The following is a 23,173-nucleotide window of genomic DNA, read 5'->3' on the forward strand; positions in this document are numbered from 1 at the left end:
GTTGCTCTTTAAACATACCAACAACTTTGTTAAATGAAGAACAAGTATGTTAAAAGTATTTTATTCAAAATATGTTATATGTTGTGGCTGGTGCATGATAAGGACAGCCAATTATATAACAAGGCAATGATCTAAAGGTGAGGATTCATTACTGATAGGAAAGAATATTGCTCCTCCACCGGAGCCTTTCCCTATTTTTGTTAATAAACAATTTATTGATAAAAAAATTCCAATGCAATAACAAATTGAATTCTCCAACAAAATAAAATCGTCTAACCTCTAGTAAGGCAAAAAAAAAAAAAAAATTGTTCAATAATTAAATCATTAAAATTGGACAGCGAAAAGAACATTTTTGTTAATGAAGTAACAAAATGTTCATTGAAGACCACTGGGGCTACAATATTGAATATAATTTAGAGCTTTAAGTGCCTAAAAAACAATTCCACGCGTTCGAAGGACGTATAAAGTTAGCGCGTGTGAGTATATTATATTTGGAATAAAATTAAAAAATTCAGAGAAGAACAAAATCAACTCCATGGACCAAAACCAATACGTTCAGCCCAAAAAAACAAACTTCCAATTTTGGACACTTCTTCACGCGCTAAATCCAATCGTGCGAAACACGTCAGACCACTAGATCCACAGATTGTGGGGCCCATCTGGAGGCAGACCCACTAATGTCGAAGCTCCTTCCGACGCGGTAGTGAAGCGCGTGGAAAATGGTAGCTCAACGCGCTCTAGGGGTGAGGGGGGGACTCTCTCACACTCTTTGCCCTAATCGCCTGCGAACAAGAACTGGCGCTCTTATCCTGAACAACAATGTCCTTCCCTGATAAATCCATATATCAACCATGTCCCTCTTCATCTTCATGATCTTCCTCCAACTCGGATCGTCTTCCATCGGTTGACTCGTTTCTCATAGTGGCACCTCTTCTTCTTTTCGCGTTTTCACTTTATAACTCGGTGAGTCGAATATCCGATTCTCTCTTCTTTTTTTCCTTTTTCTTCAAAAGAAAGGCTTTCGATCCATTCCTAGTTAAGTATATATATATATATATATAGGGGTATATTTTGATACATCGATTTTGGTTTTTGAAGGTTAATGATGGACCCGATGGATATCGTCGGGAAGTCCAAAGAGGACGCTTCGCTTCCAAAAGGTATGTTTAATTTTTATGTATTTGATTGGAGTCTTTGAAGATTTTGGTTTACTTATCTTCTTAGGATTTTGTATTCTATGAGTTTTTGGATATATAATTTTTTGAATTAGGGTTTAGAGTTTTCCCCTTTTGGGGATTAGGAGAACGAAGATGGTCAATTTGAGGCTATAGTAGGATTGCGTGAAGATATTGATGACGATGGATTTAGGGATTTTGCTAATTTTTAAGTAATTGGTAAATTTTAGGCCTTTAAATGTGAAATCAACTAACACAGTAATTTTGCTACCCTAAAAAGATAAATAAATGATTACACAGTGATTTCATTCCGACTGGTGTCCTTGTAATTTTTTCCTTACGAGCATGTTTTATTTTAGATTATTTAAGAGTTATGAGAGAAGCGGCTACTGCAGTGGAGATTTCTATGTATAGATTGTACTTGGTCTTGTTTTCTATTTAGATGTGTATAGAGTTTGTTGTTCCTCTGAGATGTAGAAGAAGTTTTTGTTTACTGGAGCTGATGAATTTAAAATTTCATGTTTGTAAAATCCATTTGGAGGGGGATAGTGAATCTTTTTGTTTCACTCCTTTGTCATAAGTAATCTTCTCTGAGCTATTCTGGCTATATCGCTTTAGTTGAATTGGGTCTTTGGTCTTGACTTATTATTTGCCATCTGTAATTTCCTTTTCATGTGTAAACATGATGCCTTGGCGTTTAATAATATTCATAGCATACACCTATTGTCTTTATTTGTGAATCTAACTCTTTTTATATGTAGCAAATTGATTGTGGTTATGCTATGAGCTTTGCATGCTAATTGCAAAGAGGAATAATTTTGAACTGACCATAACTTTAGTAAGTATTTTGTTACTTTATCAATTGTGATACTATCAAATTTTTTGGAAGACTACACGTGTAGTGTGCACCTAGTGTCAGCAATTTTTTCTTTCTTGGTGGTTTCCATATGTTATTTTTACACAACAATAAGAAATCAATGCTTTTGATTCTGATTCTTTTATATATTATATAAGCTGCCTCATTTTAAACTAACTGGGATTACAAAGACTCCTAACACAACTGAGCGGCCAAACGTTCTTGCAGTTTTTTCTTAATTAAGTAGTAAACTGAACTACAGGGCCTAAGACAATAGTTTATTTCATTATTTTATTTGTTACTTTATCACTCATTGTTCCAACTTGTGATTTCTTTTCAGCTACTATGACTAAAATTATCAAGGAAATGTTGCCTCCAGACGTTCGTGTTGCAAGAGATGCTCAAGATCTTTTGATTGAGTGTTGTGTAGGTGAGCTTAGTATTTATGATTCCCACTTTCTCTTTCTCTATGTACTGTAATTTAACATCTGTGCATATTGTTTTACTCTATTACTGGGATTGAACTTGTCAGCATCCATGGTGCCCTGTTAGTTTCTAACTTTTTTTAATATTAAGTGAAGCAGTTTGTTGATCCCAATTTGTTGATTATATGTGTTAAGTTTCATGTGCATAAGAACCAATTTGTTTATTGCTAGGGTCTGTCACACAGCTTAGAAATTTCTACTTCCAAAAGAGAGAAATTGAGTGAGAACTTATGGGAACTATATTCATTAGTGATAATGTGATATATACTTAAATTCTCTACAAGTCTGTTGTCTACTTTTTTTGTGTCCACCTACTCAGCTTTTCTTCATGGATGTAAGTCAGTGGTTGAATCTAATCATCTTTGTTTGACATAAGAATAGTGTTTATATATTGTTTTAATTGATTTAATGGTTGGAAGCTTGGACCCATGGTTTATCCACTCTAAAATTTAATTACTCAATTTTAGACTTGAGGAGGGGACTTAAGTACTCTCAAAGTTCATGTACTTTATTTCTATAAATTCAATTTAATGCATACATCAATTGCATGTTTCAAAAATCTTATGTAATCACAATGATGATGGAAAAAGTATTAAACACCTTAATTTTAATGAAATGCATACCTTCAATTGGATTGATTGATGTTTCAAGTTACTTTTCTTTGGTACTGAAGAATTCTTTTATGCTATTCCGTGTTTGTGCAGAGTTTATAAATCTTATTTCATCAGAATCTAATGAAGTTTGTGGCAGAGAAGAAAAAAGAACAATTGCACCCGAACACGTTCTTAAAGCTTTAGAGGTATTTAAAATATCATCCCTGTTGCATGCGTAGTTCTGCTTTTCAACTTAATGGTTTGAATCTAGTTTTGTAGTTTACACTTTACAGGATTTCTATGCATTTGTACTATATTTTTTGGTCACAGGACTATCTGATGCTAGATATGGCACATAGTAATCTGATTCAAGTTTTCCATCATATTGTTGGTACTCCTGCCTGATACTATGGACAATCTTTTAGACCCTCTATGTACTGTTCCTAGTATCAATTTTCATTGAATTTTCTCTAGATTTGTGTATTTACCTAAAAAAATACTTTATTTTCATTACTCTCATTATTAAAAAAAATTTCTGTGGATGATTTGTTGGCATATTTATGGTATAGAGTTGGCCCACTAAATAACAGAGGAATTCTGCAGTACTTACTTAGGATATCTACATAATCTGATGCAGAAGTATTTTAATTTTTACCAGGCCATAGGATTGGATCAAAAGTTAAATCGAAATTTGCTTCTTATAGTTGAAATAAAAATAAGCAAACCACATAGTTCTTTAGCTTGCGTTAGTTGGTGTCCCTAGAAGTCATCCAGATTGTTTCTAATTGGTGAGACAAAGACACCTCCTCTTTACTTTATTTTCTCTTGTATGTGCTTAACTTAAGCTGTTACTTTGTAATGCTAGAACAGAATTTTTTTTACCCTTAATCCCACTCTGGCGGATTGGACTATGTTCCATTCTTTCCTCACTTTGTGGAATAAGTTGTTAAGTGTATTGTAATTTTTACTGTTGCAGTTCTCCCATGTAATATCTTTTAGGGGAAATCTATTTTTAAGTTTGCTGTTCATGCTTGATATGACAATTCTCAAAAGAATTGTATAGATCTATATGTTTTTCATTTTGCCAGCTTTTCCATTAAGATAAAATCGATTGTCTTTGTTGCGGTTCATTTTTGAAAGTTTGAATTAGTAATTTAATTTTTTTTTAATCTCAGGTGCTTGGCTTTAGTGAGTATATAGAAGAAGTTTATGCAGCATATGAACAACACAAGGTTGAGACCATGGTAATTGAAAATGCTGTTGTGCTATTTTGAACATGAGACTTTGAAAGGAGGCCTTTGGTGCAGCAAATTATTACCACTGGTTTTAACATCGAACTTGTTTTTCCTCTCTCACACACACACACAAATCAAGATTTGTTTTTTTTTTTATATCATGAGTCAGATGTGAATCTTATGAAAGAGGCCCTTCACTGTGAGTCAAATTGTATGTCTTCGTGCAATTTTATACTGATAATACTGTGGTCCTACCAGCAGGATTTAAGAAGTGGCAAATGGAGCAATGGAGCTGAGATGACAGAGGAAGAAGCATTGGCTGAGCAGCAGCGGATGTTTGCAGAGGCTCGTGCAAGAATGAATGGTGGGATGGCTACACCAAAACAACCAGAACCTGACCAAAGTTTAGAGAACTAACTTTAGGATCTTTAGTTTCTTGAATTGTAGGCAAGCTTCTGAGACATCCATTTTGTGCTTCTAATACCTTCTAATATTATGTACAAAAACATTGACTAGTTTGCTGGCCTATGTTAATATGCACTTGAATATGTATTCTCTTTATGGATCCATGTCTATAAGTTAATGTAATTAATTAGTAAGCGATTGTCCAGATCCACCTGCCAGAAATGTACTTTATTATTTGTTTATTCTCTTGTTTTTTTTATTATTATTAAGCTGCATTATGCCTATTCATCTTCCAAGCATGTAGCATGGTGCTTGTGTTGGCAGTTGTCTTTTGTATTTTCATACGAAAAGGGACAATGCTTAGGGCGATATGGTTTTGAGTGAAGGCCGTTTTCCTTACTTTGTACTTTTGAAACACTTAGTTGAGCGTTTTATTTTTTTGAGGGGACACTTGGTTGAGGGTTAATAGGTCATGGTATGAAGAAAATTGCTAATCTTGAAAAAAATTATATTATAAATATAAGTGCAAAGAAGGTACCTGCTCAATGTAAGGTAGACCACTTTCGAGTTGTTAAAAAAGTGTTGGTTGTGGTCGCCTAAGCTTAGTCTTTTAGTATCGCTAAAGTAAAGATGGCATCTAGTCAACATCAGTGGCTGCATGGCACACTGAGTCTGCAAAATAGGAAATGCATACGATACGAGTATGTATTAGAAGATTATCAAATTATTATTGTCGTATATGAGCATTAAATTGGTTTTACATGGCAGTAGTGGTGGGTGGTCATTTTGACAACTGCCAAATAAATGCAAATGACATCTGGTGGAACCAGTTGCACTGTGGTGTTACTTGGGTAGCCAGCTATCAGTATCGTAGGTCTTTTTATGTAACAACATAAAACTTGTCTAAAATTTCTGCTACTTATTTTTTAAAAGAAAAAAACACTAATAATGGTATAGTTTAAGGAAACAATGTGTAAAATCTATTGATTTTTTATCACCATTCATCAGTAGTGAAATTCTGACAATTATTTTTCATGTCAGTAAGTTTTAGGGGTGTAAATTTTCCTTCATATTTTCACCGCACCTAATATTTTTCACCATCGTTCCTTAGTATGTTAACCAGCAAAAATGTGTAGTTGTTTATAACAGCACTGTAAATGGGCCTCATTACTAGATCTTAAAAGATGGAGCAATGAGATAAGGTTAGGGCATGGGTGGGGTCCCCACAGAGAGAGAGGTCAAGTCAGTTCGCAGGTTGGTGAAATGAAGAGTCTGCAGCCAACATTAGCCATGAAAGCATTCAGGCAACTGTAGAGGTAGAGCCCTCACCCTGGTACACATTCTGCACCACAAGGGTATGTCCCTATGTGGTGATGTATTATTTTTTGTATTGTGTACATCTGGTCCCCTAACCCTGTACGTCGTGTGCTATTAATACTGATAGCAATTTGACCAAAGCCCCCCTCTTTAAATAAACAAATAAAGGCTTATTTGCACTAAAAAACCCCAATTAAATCCTCATCCTTAATAAAAGTTAGCAGCTGTTAGTTTTGATTGCTTATTCCGTTAACTTTTGTTGTGAAATACTTTTTATAGGAAAAAATAATTGAAATTGCTCTCATTCTCTCTTCATTCCAATGAAGCTGCCTCCTACCTTACGTGTGGGGTTGGGTGTAACTCTCACTCCTTTCTACAAATATATTATAACAATAATAAAAAAATAAGAGAAGATAATTTTTTTTATTCATATTTTTGAGTATAATAAAATGTTAATTGAAGACTAGAACTATTAAGAAAAATGAAAAGAATAACTAATGAAAACGCAATTATAATATATATTCATGGGCACTTCATTAATATAATACTCATAGAATGATGCAAAGTACAAGCAAACAATCACTAAAGTTATGAGCAATTAAAATAAATTCATGATTAGGGGATAAATTTATCTAGAAGGGTACGAGATAAAGAAGTTGTTGCAAGTAAATGGTTGAAGGAACAAGTATTTATAGGACAAAAACTAGCCGTTATGACCGTTGGTGAATAGTGATCCGACCGTTGGAAATAGTAACTTGATTGTTGGGGATATAGGTGTTGTAATAGTATTTGTTGACCCACGATTTAGCCAACTGACACGGAGTCAAAATATGAATGATATAGACGAATGTATAGAGAATAACGTAATGACAAAAGTAAAGAAAACACAGTGATTTATAGTGGTTCGGCCCCAGGATCTGGAAATGACCTACGTCCACTTAGAATGATATTGATATGGAATCAAAAGTGTGATCAGAGAACTTGGGTTCAATGAGTTTCAACACTTCTGACAAACAATACAAGTTTACTAGGAGAAATTCTATAATCTCTATGATTCAGAAGCTAAAAAAAAAGGTCCTTTCCCTTGAGCTATCTCTTGCTATTTATAGGCTCATGGAGGGTTACAAAATATTGTTACAGATATTATCCCCTGAATAATGGGATATCCAGAAGATTGCATGAGATAAATTCGGCATTCACAAAGATCTTCCCATAATTGTTGCCTTGCCTGCGGAACTACCGACCAGACTGGTCGTGGGTAAGACAGGCTTGTCCTGCTTCTGCTGTGCATCCTGGTCGATACTCTAGCAGACGCCTTCCAGGTATCAGCCACGTGTTAAGAGACTATCTGCCACGTCACAAATGCTAATTTATTGGATAACATTTGCCCCCCAAAGTTTATTTACTACGAACAGTAAATAAACTTTGAACGAACGGCTCTTCGGTAACCCCTCCTGACGTGTCAGAACCCTTCGTGTGTTCTTGAAAGAAGCAACCCACTTCTGTCCAATCATGACTTTTCGGTTCCCCAGAAACGATTTCGACGGCCATCACGTTCCCCCATACTTCGAAAAAGGAAAAATAATGATTACACCTTTTTAGTATCAGAGACAAACTTATATAAGACCATCAGAGCCACCTCTTTTCTTTTCACACACGCCATTATTCTGCCAAAAACCCTAAAAACCAGAGCTTTAAACTTCTCTGGCGAACGTTCTCTTGCGCCTTTCACGACTCAGACGGTGGGCTCCTTAATCTCCGAAGACCTCTCTTCCACCTTCACGACCACTATTCTTGGTAAGTTCTTGAAACCCCATTCTTCTAATTTCTCGTGGTGCATGCTTTTTATGGCGTACTGTTTAAGTCTCTCGGCCTCTGGTTTTAGGTGCTTGTAGATAGAATGTTTTGTAGGCAGAGTAGGTTTACGAGTTAGTTTGAAACCCAGGATCATGCTTTTTAGGACGTAAAACCGAAGTAACATTTCGATTTTTAAGCTAGTTGAAAAAATAATTTTTCCCACCCTAAGGGGAGTTGAAAAAGCTTTTCAGGAAAACTTTTCACTTTCACCCTTTAATCCGTTTTTCGAACTGTTCGCATAGAAAGATTTAGTTTCTTGTTAGAATGCTGTTGTATAAAGGCTTAACTTTTATACTCGACCAGCATTATTCTAAAAAACCTTCTAAAGTTCTATAACCTCACCTCCCCATTCTTCTGTTTGCAGATTTTAATGCCAGATTTGTGGGGAGGTGAGAGACCCATCGACGACGACCTCCTCGCCCAGCTGCTCGAGGGAGAAGAACAACCAGTTGATCGTATCCATCAGATACCTTTCTCGCGATCCTCTTCCAGACCACATCCTTCCCCTCCAATGGCCCGCTCCAAGTCTTCTGGCAAGAAGAGGCCCGAGTCTGAAAGTAACACTACTCCCTCTGCCCAGCCTGATTCGCAGGCTAGGGCTCCCTCGACCAGTGGTCGAGAAAATCTTGTTCCTGACCCTAATATCCAAACTAGGGCTCGCCCTCGTCATCGGAATCCGCCTGATGTCGAGTGGTATACTCCCCCAGCCAGTTTAGTGACCATCCGAATGGTTGCTAACTGCTTCAGGAAATTCCCCCTCACGGGGGTAACCATTACACGTCCCACCGCGGACCAGAGGGCTAACCGTCCAGGAGGGGCGAACAGCGCCTGGTCCCGGTATCACATTGAGGCGGGAGCTTATCTCCCTCTTCATCCTTTCTTTGTGGGGGTGGCCAATTATTTCGGCGTCGCTCCCTTTCAAATAACTCCCAACGGATATAGGATGCTGGCCGCACTCTATGTTCTGTACAAACTTAACAAATGGCCAGAACCTTCACCCCACGAGGTCAACTATCTTTTTGACCTCAAGTCCAACCCTCAGCACAACGGGACGGGCTTTTTCCACTTCTGCCACCAGGAAACCGGCCGGACGTTCTTGAGTGGTACAACCCATATATCAAACGTGGGGCATTACAACAAGGAGTACTTCTTTACTCCGGACATAACCAGTGACAACTTGGCCTTTGCGAGAGGAGGTATAAACTTGTCTTTGTCTTGGTCGACACTTTAACATAGAGTATTTCCTTTCATTTTCTCTCAAACTTGATCTGTTTTTCAGGCCCTTGGTTACGTCCGACCCCAACACCAAGCATGGTGTCGAGGTCTAACACTCTGGCCAGGATGTCTGATGCAGCAAAATGTGTCAAGACCCTGACACTCAAAAAGAACTTGAGGTCGTCTGGCCTCCTGGCTCCTCGCCATGAAAATAGAGGGCCCGTGGTGGGCGATGCCACCGCCGAGGGGGTTCCCGAGCAGCAACCTCCTGTGCCTCCTCCTAGGAGGAGGCCAACAGGAGTTACGATCAGGGAACCCATGGGTAGCCCTTCTGCCGAAAGGCCTTCTGCTCCCCAAGGCAAGGGGAAAGAAAAGGCCACAGAGCCTGTTGTTGACTTGGCAGAGTCTTCTGATGACAATGGTAACGTTATTTTGCTTTTAAATGGTTTGCCAATTCCCTGCCATATGTTTGATGGGGATGGTAACTTTACATATGCTCCAAATCTAGGGCCAGACTTCTTCATGCCAGAAAATGAGTATATGATTAATAGAGTCAATAGTGTAGCGACCAGTAGTTGTAGCTCGGGTATTTACTTTGTTATCTTCTTTCTGTTGTATTACTTACTTTCACCTTTCTCTTTCCTTATTAACCTCTTGTGTTTACTTTCATGCAGATATGTCGACTCCCAACATCTTCGACATGTATCAGGCCGAGGAAGAAGAAGAAACCCCCCAACTCACATGGAAGCCAAAAAAGAGAACTGGTGAATCTAGTCGGGGCCCTCCAGCCAAGAAAAGTCGACCAGAAGACCCTCCTCAGGGCACACCAACTGGGCAAAGTCCTGCGCCAACTGGGCGAACTCCTACTCCTCCTCCAGCTCCTTCTGAATAGCAAACTACTCCTGTTCGGCCGAATCCTCCAGCTGCGCCTGTCAGGGAGCATCTTTCTCGTGAAGAGGCTCATGGGGCCAGACTTATGAGCCGTGCCATCCGATCCGCCCGGGACCGCCTCGATCGCATTGGTAAAGGCGAGCGTGTTAGGGCCGCAATGGTTCAAGCTGAAGAGCTGCCAGTCGACCAGATCATGAACAGGGCTTTGAACGAAATCTCCAGCGTAAGTGCTTCTTTATTCTTTGAGTCTTTAGTTTTTTAGTCCTCGTGATAAGTTCTGACTCCTTTTTCTTTGTGCACAGGCCTTACTTTCTGCCATTACTGCCTGTACCTGAGCCCAGGCTTACCTCGAGCAGGTCGAGGCAAAAGCCATCGAGAGGTTCCAGGTGAAAGCGGCCGAGGAGCTTTCGGCTGCTGAAGCTAAGCATGCCAAGGAGTTGGAGGCGGTGATCCGAGAGAGGGATGCAGCGGTGACTAAGCTGTCCGAGGCTGAAGCTGCGAAGGAAGCAGTGGTCAAGTTGAGGCAAGAGTACCGGGAGTTCAACAAAACCCATCTCCGCGAAATCAAGCATCTGGGGGAGGTACTCAAGACCAAGGATAAGGCTATTCTCTCCCTCGAGGGCAAAGTGAAGCAGTTGGAGCTTGACAACTCCAAGAATCTGGAAAAGTATAAGAGGACAACACTCCGATGTTTCTACAATTTCTGGAAACACAATCAGGGTGCTGACTTTAGCTACCTTTCGGAGGAAGTCAGAACTGCGGAGCTGGCCCGATGTGCTGCCCAACTAGCAGAGGAGGAAGCAAGAGCCGCGACCCCTGCCACTCCAAGCGTTGCTGGTTTGGAAGAAGAAGATGCTGTTGAGGACGTGACTAACCAGGATGCTGCTCAGGACCCTCCAGCCCCGAATGCCTCTTGAATTCTTATTTGTTTTTTCTTCTTTTTTGGATATACGACCCAAGGGTCGTGGTGTAAAGACAGTAGTTTCTTTTTTAAACTTTGCTGTACGGGCAGCAAATCTTTTTACTTTGAACAGTTATATCCAAACTTAAATCTTGATGTTATAATATTTATAACATTTGTTCGTATGACCGAACTTAGCATAGTACTTTGCCATGATTTATCAAACACAAATTTTGAAAAATACTCTAAGTACTGTAGCATGCTTTCACTTATTTTGTTCATGTGTTTACATACCTTGAGAAGTATGCTTTGCTATCGATGTGCCTTATATGCCCCCCAAGTGATCGAGGAGCTTTAGGTCCTTGGTCACTTGCCTTGACCATAACCTGTTCGAACGTTCCTGTTCGTAGTAAAACTGATACTTGTAATACAGCAAAACAACACACGTAATGAACAAATACTTGTAAATATAAATTCACAAAGGTTGGCAAGAATGACTGGCTGAGCACAGTCCCTTATAATCTCGTATTAAAAATGGACTAAACATGTTTTTACGAGTGATTCTGAAATAGAATCTTACATATACGAGCAGTTAGCCATACATTGTGGCTAACCCTCTTTGCAAATCTTGTAAAAATTAAAAAGATAAATTTAAACAAGCCAGTCCTTTAAGAAGGGCTGTTCATTGATAGTACTTGCGCAGGTGTTCTCCATTCCAATAGCGCGGAACGAGATCTCCGTTTAAGCGTGCAAGTTTGTAGGTGCCTGGGTGAAGGACTTCTTCAATCTGGTAAGGCCCTTCCCAGTTAGGTCCGAGCACTCCAGCAGTGGGGTCGCGGGTGTTTAAGAAAACTCGTCGTAGCACCAAATCTTCGACGTTGAATTTTCTTTCTTTAACTTTGGAGTTAAAGTACCGGGCGACTTTTTGCTGGTAAGCAGCAACTCAGAGTTGAGATTTTTCTCGTATCTCATCGATCGAGTCTAGGGACTCCATCATCAACTGGCTATTCACGTCCTGGTCGTAAGTCAAACGCCGATGTGAGGGGGGATCTAACTCGACAGGTAACATTGCCTCATATCCGTAGGCTAGAGAAAATGGGGTATGCCCTATTGCTGTTCGATGAGATGTTCTATACGACCAGAGGACTTCAGGCAGCTGTTCTGGCCATGCTCCTTTAGCTTCTTCAAGTCTTTTCTTCAGGGTGTCCTTGAGAGTTTTGTTTACAGCTTCGACTTGCCCATTCGCTTGGGGGTGTGCGACTGAAGAAAAGCTCTTAATAACCTCGTGCCTCTCGCAGAAATTGGTGAACAGGTCGCTGTCAAATTGGGTCCCGTTGTCTGAAACTATCTTTCTGGGCAAACCATACCAGCATACAATGTTCTTGATGACAAAGTCAAGAACTTTCTTGGTCGTGATGGTTGCAAATGGTTCAGCTTCGGCCCATTTTGTGAAATAATCGACTGCCACAACTGCGTACTTTACTCCTCCTTTTCCTGTTGGCAGTGATCCAATCAAGTCTATTCCCCATATTGCGAAAGGCCACGGGCTCTGCATCTGCTTTAGCTCGTTTGGAGCTGCTCGTGGGATCTTGGAGAACCTTTGACATTTATCGCATCTTCGTACGTACTCCATTGAATCCTCGTTCATTGTTGGCCAGAAGTAGCCTTGTCTTAGAACTTTTTTCGCCAAACTCTGCCCCCCAGCGTGATCTCCGCAGAAGCCTTCATGCACCTCTTTCATGAGTTCCTTAGCTTTTTCTGATGTAATGCACCTGAGTAGTGGCATTGAATATCCTCTTTGGTACATAACACCGTCGAGCAGTATGTACCTAGCAGCCCTCCTTTGCAGAGTTCTGGCCTTGTTTCTATCTGCTGGCAATGTTCCATTTGTCAGATACTCCAGGTAAGGCGTCATCCATGTATCTTCTGCACGAATCTCCATGTTGGCTTCGGCCACTTCAATGCTTGGCTTACTCAATCTTTCTACCGGGACTATGTTCAAGGTGTCAGCATCCTTTGCACTTGCGAGTTTAGCTAAGGCGTCTGCATTCGAATTTTGGTCTCGCGGAATTTGCTGGAGGGTGTACTTTGTAAACTGGGCTAGCAAATCTTTCGTTTTATTAAGGTAGGCCATCATCTTTAATCCTCGCGCTTGATATTCTCCCAGGACTTGATTCACGACCAGCTGAGAGTCGCTGTAAATATCGAGCACTTTTATATTCATATCCTTGGCCATTCTCAGTCCAGCGAGGAGCGCTTCGTATTCTGCTTCATTGTTTGATGCTGCAAAGTCAAACCTGATTGCGCAGTGAAATCGATGCCCTTCGGGCGTTATCAATATCACTCCCGCCTCCAGCGTGGGATTCATTGGATGAACCATCCGTGAATAGTTTCCACGAAGGAGTCTCGTCTTGAGGCATGGGCGCTTCAGGCTGTTTGCACAGCTCACTGTTGGGGAGTTCGGTGAACTCCGCAATAAAATCAGCCAAGACTTGCCCTTTTATTGCTGCTAGCGGTAAATAAGTTACATCGAACTGTCCTAATTCGACCGCCCATTTTAACAGTCGTCCAGCCGCCTCAGGTTTTTGGAGGACTTGCCGAAGGGGCTGGTCGGTCAGAACTGTGATAGGATGGGCTTGGAAGTACGGACGCAACTTTCTGGAGGCTAGAATTAAGCAATATGCTAACCTCTCGATTGGTGGATATTTCAATTCTACACCGATAAGCCTTTTGCTGACATAGTAAACAGCTTTCTGTACGCCTTCTTCCTCCCGTATTAGTACAACACTAGCAGCAACTTCGGTAATCGCCAGATAAATATACAAAGTCTCTCCTTCGATTGGTTTTGATAGGATGGGAGGTTGCGACATATGAGCTTTTAAGGCCTGGAATGCTTGCTCGCAGTCTTCCGTCCATTCAAACTTCTTATTCCCCCTGAGTAGATTGAAGACTGGAACGCACTTGTCAGTTGATTTTGAGATGAATCTACTTAGGGCAGCGATCCTTCCGGTCAGGCTTTGTACATCCTTGATTCTCTCCGGCAACTTCATGTCGATCAGGGCTTTTATCTTGTCAGGGTTGGCCTCGATTCCTCTTGAATTTACTATAAACCCCAAAAACTTCCCTGATCCGACTCCAAAGGAACATTTGAGGGGATTCAACTTCATCTGATACTTGTTCAACACATCAAAGCATTCTCGCAAATTCCTCACATGTCCTTCTGCCTTCTTGGACTTTACCAACATGTCATCCACATATACCTCCATGCTTACCCCGATCAGCTCCTTGAACATGTGGTTGACCAGTCGTTGGTAAGTTGCGCCTGCGTTTTTCAGCCCGAAGGGCATTACTTTGTAACAATATAAGCCCGTATCGGTCCGAAAGCTGGTATGATCCTCATCAAGGGGATGCATGCTGATCTGGTTGTAACCTGAATACGCATCCATGAACGAGAGGATCTCATGTCCTGCAGTAGCATCGACCAACTGGTCGATCCTTGGGAGTGGGAAACAGTCTTTTGGGCAGGCTTTATTGAGATCTGTAAAATCCATGCAGGTCTGCCATTTGTCGTTAGGCTTGGGGACCAGCACCGGATTGGAGACCCACGATGGATAAAATGCCACCCTGATGAACCCATTCTCTTTAAGTCTTTCGACTTCTTCTTTCAAGGCTTTTGATCTGTCTTTATCGAGCAGCCTTGTTTTTTGTTGCACAGGTGGAAAGGCTTTGTTTATGTTCAGGACATGGCTGATCACTGCTGGATCTATCCCAACCATGTCTTTATGCAACCAGGCGAAAACTTCCTGGTTCTCTTGCAAGAATTTCACCAGTGTCTGCTTTGCGGTAGGCTCTAAATTCTTCCCAACCCTCACGACTCTGGTCGGGTCTTTTTCATCGAGTTGGACCTCCTCCAGGTCCTCGACGGGTCCAACATTTTCTTCAAAATCCCCAAAGCGAGGATCCAAATCTATATCCTCACTTTGGGCAACACCCTATTTGGTGACGTTACCACCTGATTGGGCTTGTCTGTCTTCTGTCATCTGCAATCGGTCTGGGGTAGCGCTCTTCGATGCTCCACTTTTTTCCTTTGTGATCGAGGCGTTATAGCACTCCCTGGTTTCCCTTTGGTTTCCTAAGACGCATCCTACCCCTGCGTCCGTTGGGAACTTTATGGCTAGGTGCCACATGGAGATGATGGCCCTTAGATCAACCAGTATGGGCCTTCCAATAACGGCGTTATATGCTAAAGGACAATCGACCACTACAAAAGTGGTGAGTAATGTCCTTGAGGCAGGCGCTGTACCCGTTGTTACTGGGAGTTTGATCATTCCGGCTGGGGCGAGTCCTTCTCCAGAGAAGCCGTATATGGTTTGATTGCAGGGTTCCAGGTCTTTTACGGACAACTTCATGCGTTCCAGTGTTGACTTATACAGGATGTTCACTGAACTTCCTGTATCGACCAGTACTCTTTTTACCATCATATTGGCCATCTGGATGTCCACGACCAGCGGATCGGAATGTGGGAACCGGACGTGTTGGGCATCGCCATCAGAGAAGGTTATCCCATATTCCTCTGACCTGAGGACATCTCTCAGGTCCTCTTCTCTTCTTCGTTGCTCGCTACCTCCGAGCCGGTTGAAGACATTATTTTGTCTGGGTTGCCCCCCAACATCTTGTCTATTTGGCTGGTCACCTTGAGGTATTTGGCTCCTGCCTTTACCTCTTTCTCCATTCCTCCCACCAGCATTTCCCTTGCCTGAGTCGGCCTCATTGTACCCATGACCATCTCTGAACCTTGACTGGCTGTGGTGAGACTGACTGTTCTCTCTGTTATCGTCTCTGGCAGAAACGCCCCGAGCATTAGAGGGTGGCCTGTGCTGGTCGCGGTGTCCCCGTGCATCGTTATGCCGTGGGGGTCCACGGACCGCAGAGCCTAGTTCTGAGTCCCTTCTGTTACCAGGAGGGTAGTGACCTCTGTTCGCTTGGTTTGGCCTGTCATTCTCATGGCCCCTAGGACTACGAGGCTGACGCTCGGTCCTATTCTGCCTTTGCTGCGGGGAATTACCCCAAGCAGCTTGGGATGGCGGATTTGCCTCAGGGTCCAACGGGACATCGTCATGGGGCGTCTGAGGCTGCTCAAGCCTTTGCGGACTTGAAGGCTGAACTGGTGGGCTAGGATTGGGACCCTTCTGAGGTGGCCCATTTTCAGGTTGGTTAGGCCGCGAGGCAGGTGCGGCCTGATTTCTAGCCAACAGCAAGGCTGCTTCAAGGGCTGCCATGGCCTCGGTTTGGTGGCGATCCACCTCTGCTTGTCTCTCGCTCAACTCCGCCCGCTGACGATCAAGCTCCTGCTGCTGTCGCGCCATAACTTCTACGGCAGTCTCTTGATTGGCCCTCAGACTAGCCAATTCTTCTTGCAACGCGCCCAGGGTGCTCTTCAGCGTCGCATCGTCCATTTCCTCCTCTTCAAAATCTAGTTGCGGTTCATCTTCCGCCATGCTTGCAGGGGGAGGAGGAGGTGGTGGGTTCGACGGTGCAGCGGCAGTTGCCTGCCCAGTTTTCCTTCCTGCTTTCGCCATTGGTTTTCTTAATAGCAACAAATCAATCTCTCAATGAAAGCACCAGAATGTTGACCCACGATTTAGCCAACTGACACGGAGTCAAAATATGAATGATATAGACGAATGTATAGAGAATAACGTAATGACAAAAGTAAAGAAAACACAGTGATTTATAGTGGTTCGGCCCCAGGATCTGGAAATGACCTACGTCCACTTAGAATGATATTGATATGGAATCAAAAGTGTGATCAGAGAACTTGGGTTCAATGAGTTTCAACACTTCTGACAAACAATACAAGTTTACTAGGAGAAATTTTATAATCTCTATGATTCAGAAGCTCAAAAAAAAGGTCCCTTCCCTTGAGCTATCTCTTGCTATTTATAGGCTCATGGAGGGTTACAAAATATTGTTACAGATATTATCCCCTGAATAATGGGATATCCAGAAGATTGCATGAGATAAATTCGGGATTCACAAAGACCTGCTCTGCTGGTTCAAATAATTTCAAAATCCGAGGCTCACATTTCACAGTTCCTTCCAAACGCCATTCAATCCATAGTTGGGGCTCAGATGATTGGAGCTCTCAGGAATGTCGACATCCAATCAGATAACATTTATGCATGCTTCACCAAGTCGACCAACAAGGAAATAGAAGGCAAGCCCTAGAAGACCTTCTATCTTTCCCCCAAGAAGGACCGAACAATTTTCACTGATTTCGACAGCTCCCAAAGGATTTGAGACAAGTACTTCTTCACAGTCGAAGGTGCATGGTACCCCAAATTTTTGCCCCAAGAAATCTTCCACCTCGCTAGGGTTTTCATAAGAGGTGAGCCTCTCCTTTGCTTCGTTCTTCTTCTTCTTATGTGTATATTTTTTGTTTTAAATGATTGACTATTCACACAATCCTCTGTGCTTCAATTTTTCTTTATGCCCCAGATTTTTCATGGCCTCAAGTGAGCATGAACCCTGAGAGTCAGAGTTTGTTGACAGAGAAGGGACTCCTGCACGAGTCTAAAGAGAATGCCATTAGCATCAGGGGGTCCTGAATCCATACTGTATGCAAATTATGACTCGCCTCTACTTCATGGACCAAACTGATCTAGGGGCCATGCGAGTTAGAACGCAGAAGGGCGACATGTCCCTCGCCAAAGTTACAGCTACATGTGTGAAGCAGTTGGAAGCGTTCTTAAAAAAGTCTCCCCTTGCCTCCTTGAATCTGACATTATCAAAGACTGAGTACGAAAGGGTGTGCTCTGAAACCTTTGTAGCATGCGCCAAGCGTCAAGGGGCCCCTGAAAGCAAAAAGAGAGATGGTTCTGAGCCACCCCACACTGCAGAAACTGTTATATTATTTTATAATATAATGTAAAATTATATTATATTATAAAATAATGTTTTAGATTAAATAAATGTGACAAAGTGTGTCACATATTGTAACATATAATAGAGAGTTACAATATTTAGATATATGACATATATCCAAATAATGTAACATATTTGGTGTTACAAATTTGTAACCTCCAAATATTACCCTTTATTGTGTAAATTGTTGTTACACGATATTGAGATGAATTTCATAAAGCCATATGTGATATGGCTGTTAGAGATATGATTTTAACCCCAATAATGTGTTTTGGGAGTTACAAAATCATTTGGGAGGGTTTGGAACCGTTTGGAAAAACAGCACAATTTTTTGTGCTGAAATTGGTCAGTGGCCGCGGCCACCAACATTCAGTGGCCGTGGCCTGTGGGACAGAGACCAGTGGCCGCGGCCACCATTGTCTCTGGCTGCGGCCACAGGCCAAAAAACTGACCAATTTTCAGTTTTTTCAATATTTGTTGAACGACTCAAAAAACCCAAATAACTCCCAAATCTATTTTTTTAATTCCTTATTAATCCAATTAAACATTGGTAACAACCATGGGGGTTGGTGGAATTTGAAATTCAAAGGGTGTCTCTAAACTCTATAAATAGGAGCCTATAGCTCACTTGTAAGACACAACTTTTCTATCCACTAGAGCACTTGGCTAGAAACACCTTGAGGCTTGATAATTCCAGAAAGCTTTTCCAATATCTGAGAGAGATCCCTTAGTGCTTGAGTTAGGGGGAAATAAGCTTTTGGACAAAGGTTTTAAACCTTGTTCAAGTTGGTGATCCCCAATCCTCTTCACTTAGGTTGTGTAAGTGAGAGTTTGGTTGTGTTTCTGTTCTTCTTTTTATTCTATTGCTTTTCTTCTTATTCTCTTGTTCTATTTACTTGTATATTTTGTTTAAGAGTTGTAATCTTTTCATTTGGTCTAAACACTTTATTTTACTTGTAATCTTTTGCTTAGAGTTGTATTCTCACTATTCTCCTCTTCATCATCATCTTCTTCCTTTCTTTAGGTTATATGTATTTTCAGTTATAGAGTTGTAACCTTATTTAATCAATCTATATTTACTTGTAATATTATTGCATAGAGTTGTAATATTATAATCATTTCCATTGAGGCAAAACAATATTTTACCTAACAGAAACCTCCCCAGACAAATATGCTTTGGCTCGCAGATCCTCTTGTATACACGGGCGGTCTTCTACGCCCTCGGTTGCTCTCCAAATCCAACCTCTCCAACAGGTGCCTCTGCCAAAGGATGCCCTGGGAAAGAGGAAGTGTCGGGAAGAATCTTCTGATGAGGATTTAGACGATGGGAAATGTATTTCATCCAAGCTCTGTATTCCGAGAGGGTCTGATTCTACCACCGGAGGCTCTTCTTTGACAATTCCTAAGCTTAGGCCTAGGAAATTTCCACTTGGGCAGGCTCTGACTCTACCTACAACACCTTTGGGGTCCGCCCTCGCTGCTCTTTAGGCTAAGCCATCCCCTTCTTCCTTTGCACCAGAATCCTCTCTGGGAGAGGGCTTAAAAAATGACTTGTATCCTCTGCAAGATTCAAGTCACCAGAGACGACAGCTCTCAAACGGGCGATTGATGACACACTAGTGGGGGCGAGATCTCCCAACGCCTTTCCTGGCTCTGCAGAGGTGGTGGCTTCTATTTCTACCTTGACTGGAGGATCTGACACCGGCCCTACTATCAGGCATGGATCAGAGGGGAAATGTCTCGCCTGCCTCCCGTAAGAACCATTTTTTAGAGGATGCTTTCGGGGGTGACTCGGAAACCACGACAGCCCTTCTTGTCCAATAGATGTGAGCCAAGCAGTCACCTCAAAAACTACTCCTGTTCCTCAGAGGTCAGAAGCTGCTAAGGCTTTAGGAGGCCAAAGCTCGGGTGCTGATGCTTGCCTCGCTTCTGCAGCAGTAGGGACGTCTACAGGGGAGGTCATTATCATGTCCCCAGAGATGACGAACAATTTTGACTCGCCCAACACCTTCCTAGAGCAGCTGCCGTCCTCTGTAGTGTGGACGCTGGTATTTTTTCCGAGTGAACTAGGTGAGGATGTTGGTGAAGGGTTTTTTGCTCGTCCTTCCATGCCACAACTCCTCGAGATGGGATTAACTGCGTTGGCATCTGATAGCCTTGTGGTGTCATCACTAGCAGGAGGTGGGAAACCGGTTGCCCCCGTTGCTTCTGTTACTGCGTTAGCAGGGATAGAAGCAATTGGTAGAGCAGAGGGGTTGCCAGACTTTGTGCCCACTGCGTCAACGGAGGTGATGGAGGAGATGCTGCACATCAGTAGGCCGCATCTTCCTACTGAAGGGGTTTGGTCACTGAGTGGTCAGGGTGATTTGCTGCAACAAGTTTATGATTGCTAGAATATATGCATGAATACCCTATATGTGTTAAGATTTTTGTCATGTATTGTGTGTTGCGTTGATTTTTGACAAATGTATTGAATTTCTGCAGAGCTATGTGTGCACGTCTGCTGCTAGGAGGGAATATACAGCGGCTGTTCAGAACAGCTCTAAGATGGCTGAACAGGTGGCCATGCTCGAGGAGGAACGTGTGGGGAGAAGGGTGGCCGAAGCTAACCACGATGTGCTTGCAGAGGCTGTAAAAAATCTAGAAGCAGAGCTGGTAGAGGTGAAGGAGAATGTGGCATCCACTGAGGCAAAGTTGGTAGGGTCTGTCGAACTAGAGATGGAGCATGACAAGCTGAAGGAAGATTTAGTGATGATGACCAAAAATTGGATGGAGAAGAGCCAGTTCTGCGTGCAGCATGAAAAGCGGATGGAGACACTGAATAGCATGATCAATGATTTGCAGGAAGATGTGGTATCTTTGCAAACAGATAAGGAGTTGTGGGAGAAGGAGAGGAAGGAGTTGCAATGGAAGGTGGAGGGGTTGGAGATGAATGTTGCAAGTGTATGTAAGCAGAAGCTGGAGGCAGAGCTTCAGTTAAACACTAAGTTGAAGGAGAAAGAGGAGGCCATAGCCAAAAGCGAGCGACAGTTGAAAGAAATGGCCGAGGTATGTAATGTAGAGACTGTTATGGTGATGGTATGGTTGAAATTCGTGTATTATGTATTAAGTGCTCGACCTATTTGTTTTGCAGAAGATGGAAGAGGCAGCAGTGGAAGCCATGAGGCAGTGCATAAGAGATTGCGAGATTACCGAACGTAAGTTCGTAAGAATTGCCGAAGTGGATATTGCAAAATATCTGGATCTTGCGTTGCGCAATAAGAAGCAGACCCCAGAGGAGAAATGGGTTAAGCTGGAGATGTACTGTAAAAGTATAGACGTGAAGGTCGGAGAACATGACGTCGATCAGTACCTTAGTGAGCTTGGGGATCTGCAAATCAACTACCCAGTGCAGCATCTGGAGAAATTGAGGTGAAGGGGTGATGCCCTAGGTTCGATCTATACTGCAAGTGGGGAACCTACCGAAGAAGACGATATTGTAGGGCAGGTGGCTTCTGTCTCGGGAACTGTTGCCATTGTAGAGGCTGCTTGAGAGGTATCTGCACAGAAGGTAGCAGAAAAAGAAGAGGATAGAGCGTCGACACCAGCGACAGAAGCAATGTCGAGGAGTGAAAGAGGTGTCGTAGAACGGTCGACATAGATTTTTATGTTGTACATATGTGTTTATCCTCTTCTTTTTGTCATTTTTTTTGGACAATGTTAGTTGTAATGATGTGCATAGTATAGAGACAATGTACACTATATATGTAGAACTACATTGTATATAAAAATTCGTTGTGTTTTGTGTTATCTGTTGTTGAATATGTTTGCGTGATATGTTGAAAATGATAATATTGCAGCTTGTGAAGTTCGGTTGACATGTGCTAATGAGAGGCTTCACAGACCCTTTAGGCCTCTTCGTGAGAGATATAGAAGAAACCCGTACAGGTGGTGGGTTTGAATGCCCAGTTAAGTGTGGAGTTAGTCATGGGTGCATAAATTTAAGGCGGCTGAATGGTTATGATGATATTTCCATTTCAGGTGAACATCGTGACTGGGTGAACGTGCCGTTTCTGAGGCAGATCTTTGATAAGCCACAGTGGCTGTACTCAACGTGAGCGTTGAATGAATTAGTGAGAAGTGGAATCTCGTACTACATATCGTGTGAGCGATATGGGTTAGGTCATCCAAAGCTAGAGAGTGCGATGGCGGAGTATATGCATCGTATTGAGTGGGATTAGTCAGTAGTAGAAGTTGTATGTAACAAGTAACATTATGTGTGTCTAAAAAAAAATGATGATGAGTTATGTAAATAATTGTAAAGTGATATTTAACAGAACACATTTTATAAATAAAACTGATCTTTCAATAAGTTATTGATTTACAAAAATTGTGTTCATTATTCGTGCGATCATTGAGAGAGTTGAGTGTGTTTCTCTTACAATCATTGAGAGAGTTGAGTGCGTTGTTCTCTCCTTAGAACTAAGTCGTCCCCTTGGTGCATGAAAGAGCAAGTTAGATGCTCTACCATTTGCTAGAGGAGGTGATGTGGTTGAGCTTAGACGCAGAACACAACATGCGGGGCTGGGCGCCAAGGCAGAGCCGAGAGAGGCAGAGCCTGAGATCGGTCATCTTTCCATTGCACTCATACCTTGGTTTATTAGGTTCCTTTTGCTGAGATAGGCTCCCTGAAGGTGGGAATGGGCCATCAAACTCAATAGAGACAGCTAGCGAGTAAGACGTGGGTATGAGTGCTGGAAAAGTTCCTCCCATTCTTGGATTGCCAAACTAGTTACTTCGTAACTGAGGCAGAGCCAAAGTAGGGTGTTCGATGGTTCTACTTTAGTAGTCAGGGAAGATTAGACCGCATGGGCAGGCTCCTCTGTTTTCTCGGCCCGATGGGACTCCTCTGATTGCTCAGCAAAGTAAGAGGACAGGGTAGATGGTGAATATTACCTTGGCCAGATGGCCAAACTCGCGTAATCAGGTCAGATTAGACTGCAAAATGGCTGGCCCTAGCTCCCCGTTGTTTTAGTCAGGTCAGATTAGACCACATTTGGTTGTGTGATGCGATCCTTGATGTGGAACGCATTGTGCAGATGCCACGAGTGAAGTAGAACGACTCGTTGGTTAAAGGCTGGGTAGGAAAAATTGTAAGCCTTTGCTCATGAGAGAATTAGTAGAGTGATGGAAACATCACACCTTTGTGTGTGTGTTTCGTGTGTTGAATTGATCATCACAGGGAAATATTTATATTGGGCATGGTAGGTGGGGTGTTGTGCACGTGAATAATGTTTTAACCCATATAGGTAGGTAAGAGCATATTAAAGTATGCATGTA

At 42.2% G+C, this 23,173-nt stretch overlaps 1 protein-coding gene across 2 annotated transcripts; it reads left to right on the top strand.

The window, feature by feature from the left end:
- Nucleotides 1-756: 756 nt before the first annotated feature.
- On the top strand, nt 757-4,991 carry LOC133830830 (protein Dr1 homolog). Of its 2 annotated transcripts, none has more exons than XM_062260909.1 (6): nt 757-963; nt 1,099-1,160; nt 2,372-2,461; nt 3,221-3,315; nt 4,285-4,353; nt 4,606-4,991. In XM_062260909.1, the coding sequence occupies exons 2-6, from the start codon at nt 1,103-1,105 to the stop codon at nt 4,759-4,761; spliced, it is 468 nt and encodes a 155-aa protein (XP_062116893.1). In that variant the 5' UTR covers nt 757-963; nt 1,099-1,102; the 3' UTR covers nt 4,762-4,991. The 2 variants fall into 2 exon arrangements, with proteins under 2 accessions (XP_062116893.1, XP_062116892.1); XM_062260908.1 differs by having other exon boundaries at nt 764-963; nt 4,603-4,991.
- The last annotated feature ends 18,182 nt before the right edge of the window (nt 4,992-23,173 follow it).

The sequence above is a fragment of the Humulus lupulus genome, chromosome 4 (assembly GCF_963169125.1).
Source record: "Humulus lupulus chromosome 4, drHumLupu1.1, whole genome shotgun sequence".
NCBI classification, from domain to species: Eukaryota; Viridiplantae; Streptophyta; class Magnoliopsida; order Rosales; family Cannabaceae; genus Humulus; species Humulus lupulus.

Coding starts and splice junctions, on each gene's coding strand:
- LOC133830830 (XM_062260908.1), top strand. CDS start 1,103: ATGATGGACCCGATGGATATCGTCGGGAAGTCCAAAGAGGACGCTTCG. Junction 3,316..4,284: donor ACGTTCTTAAAGCTTTAGAG/GTATTTAAAATA, acceptor TTTTAATCTCAG/GTGCTTGGCTTTAGTGAGTA. Junction 4,354..4,602: donor AACACAAGGTTGAGACCATG/GTAATTGAAAAT, acceptor TGGTCCTACCAG/CAGGATTTAAGAAGTGGCAA.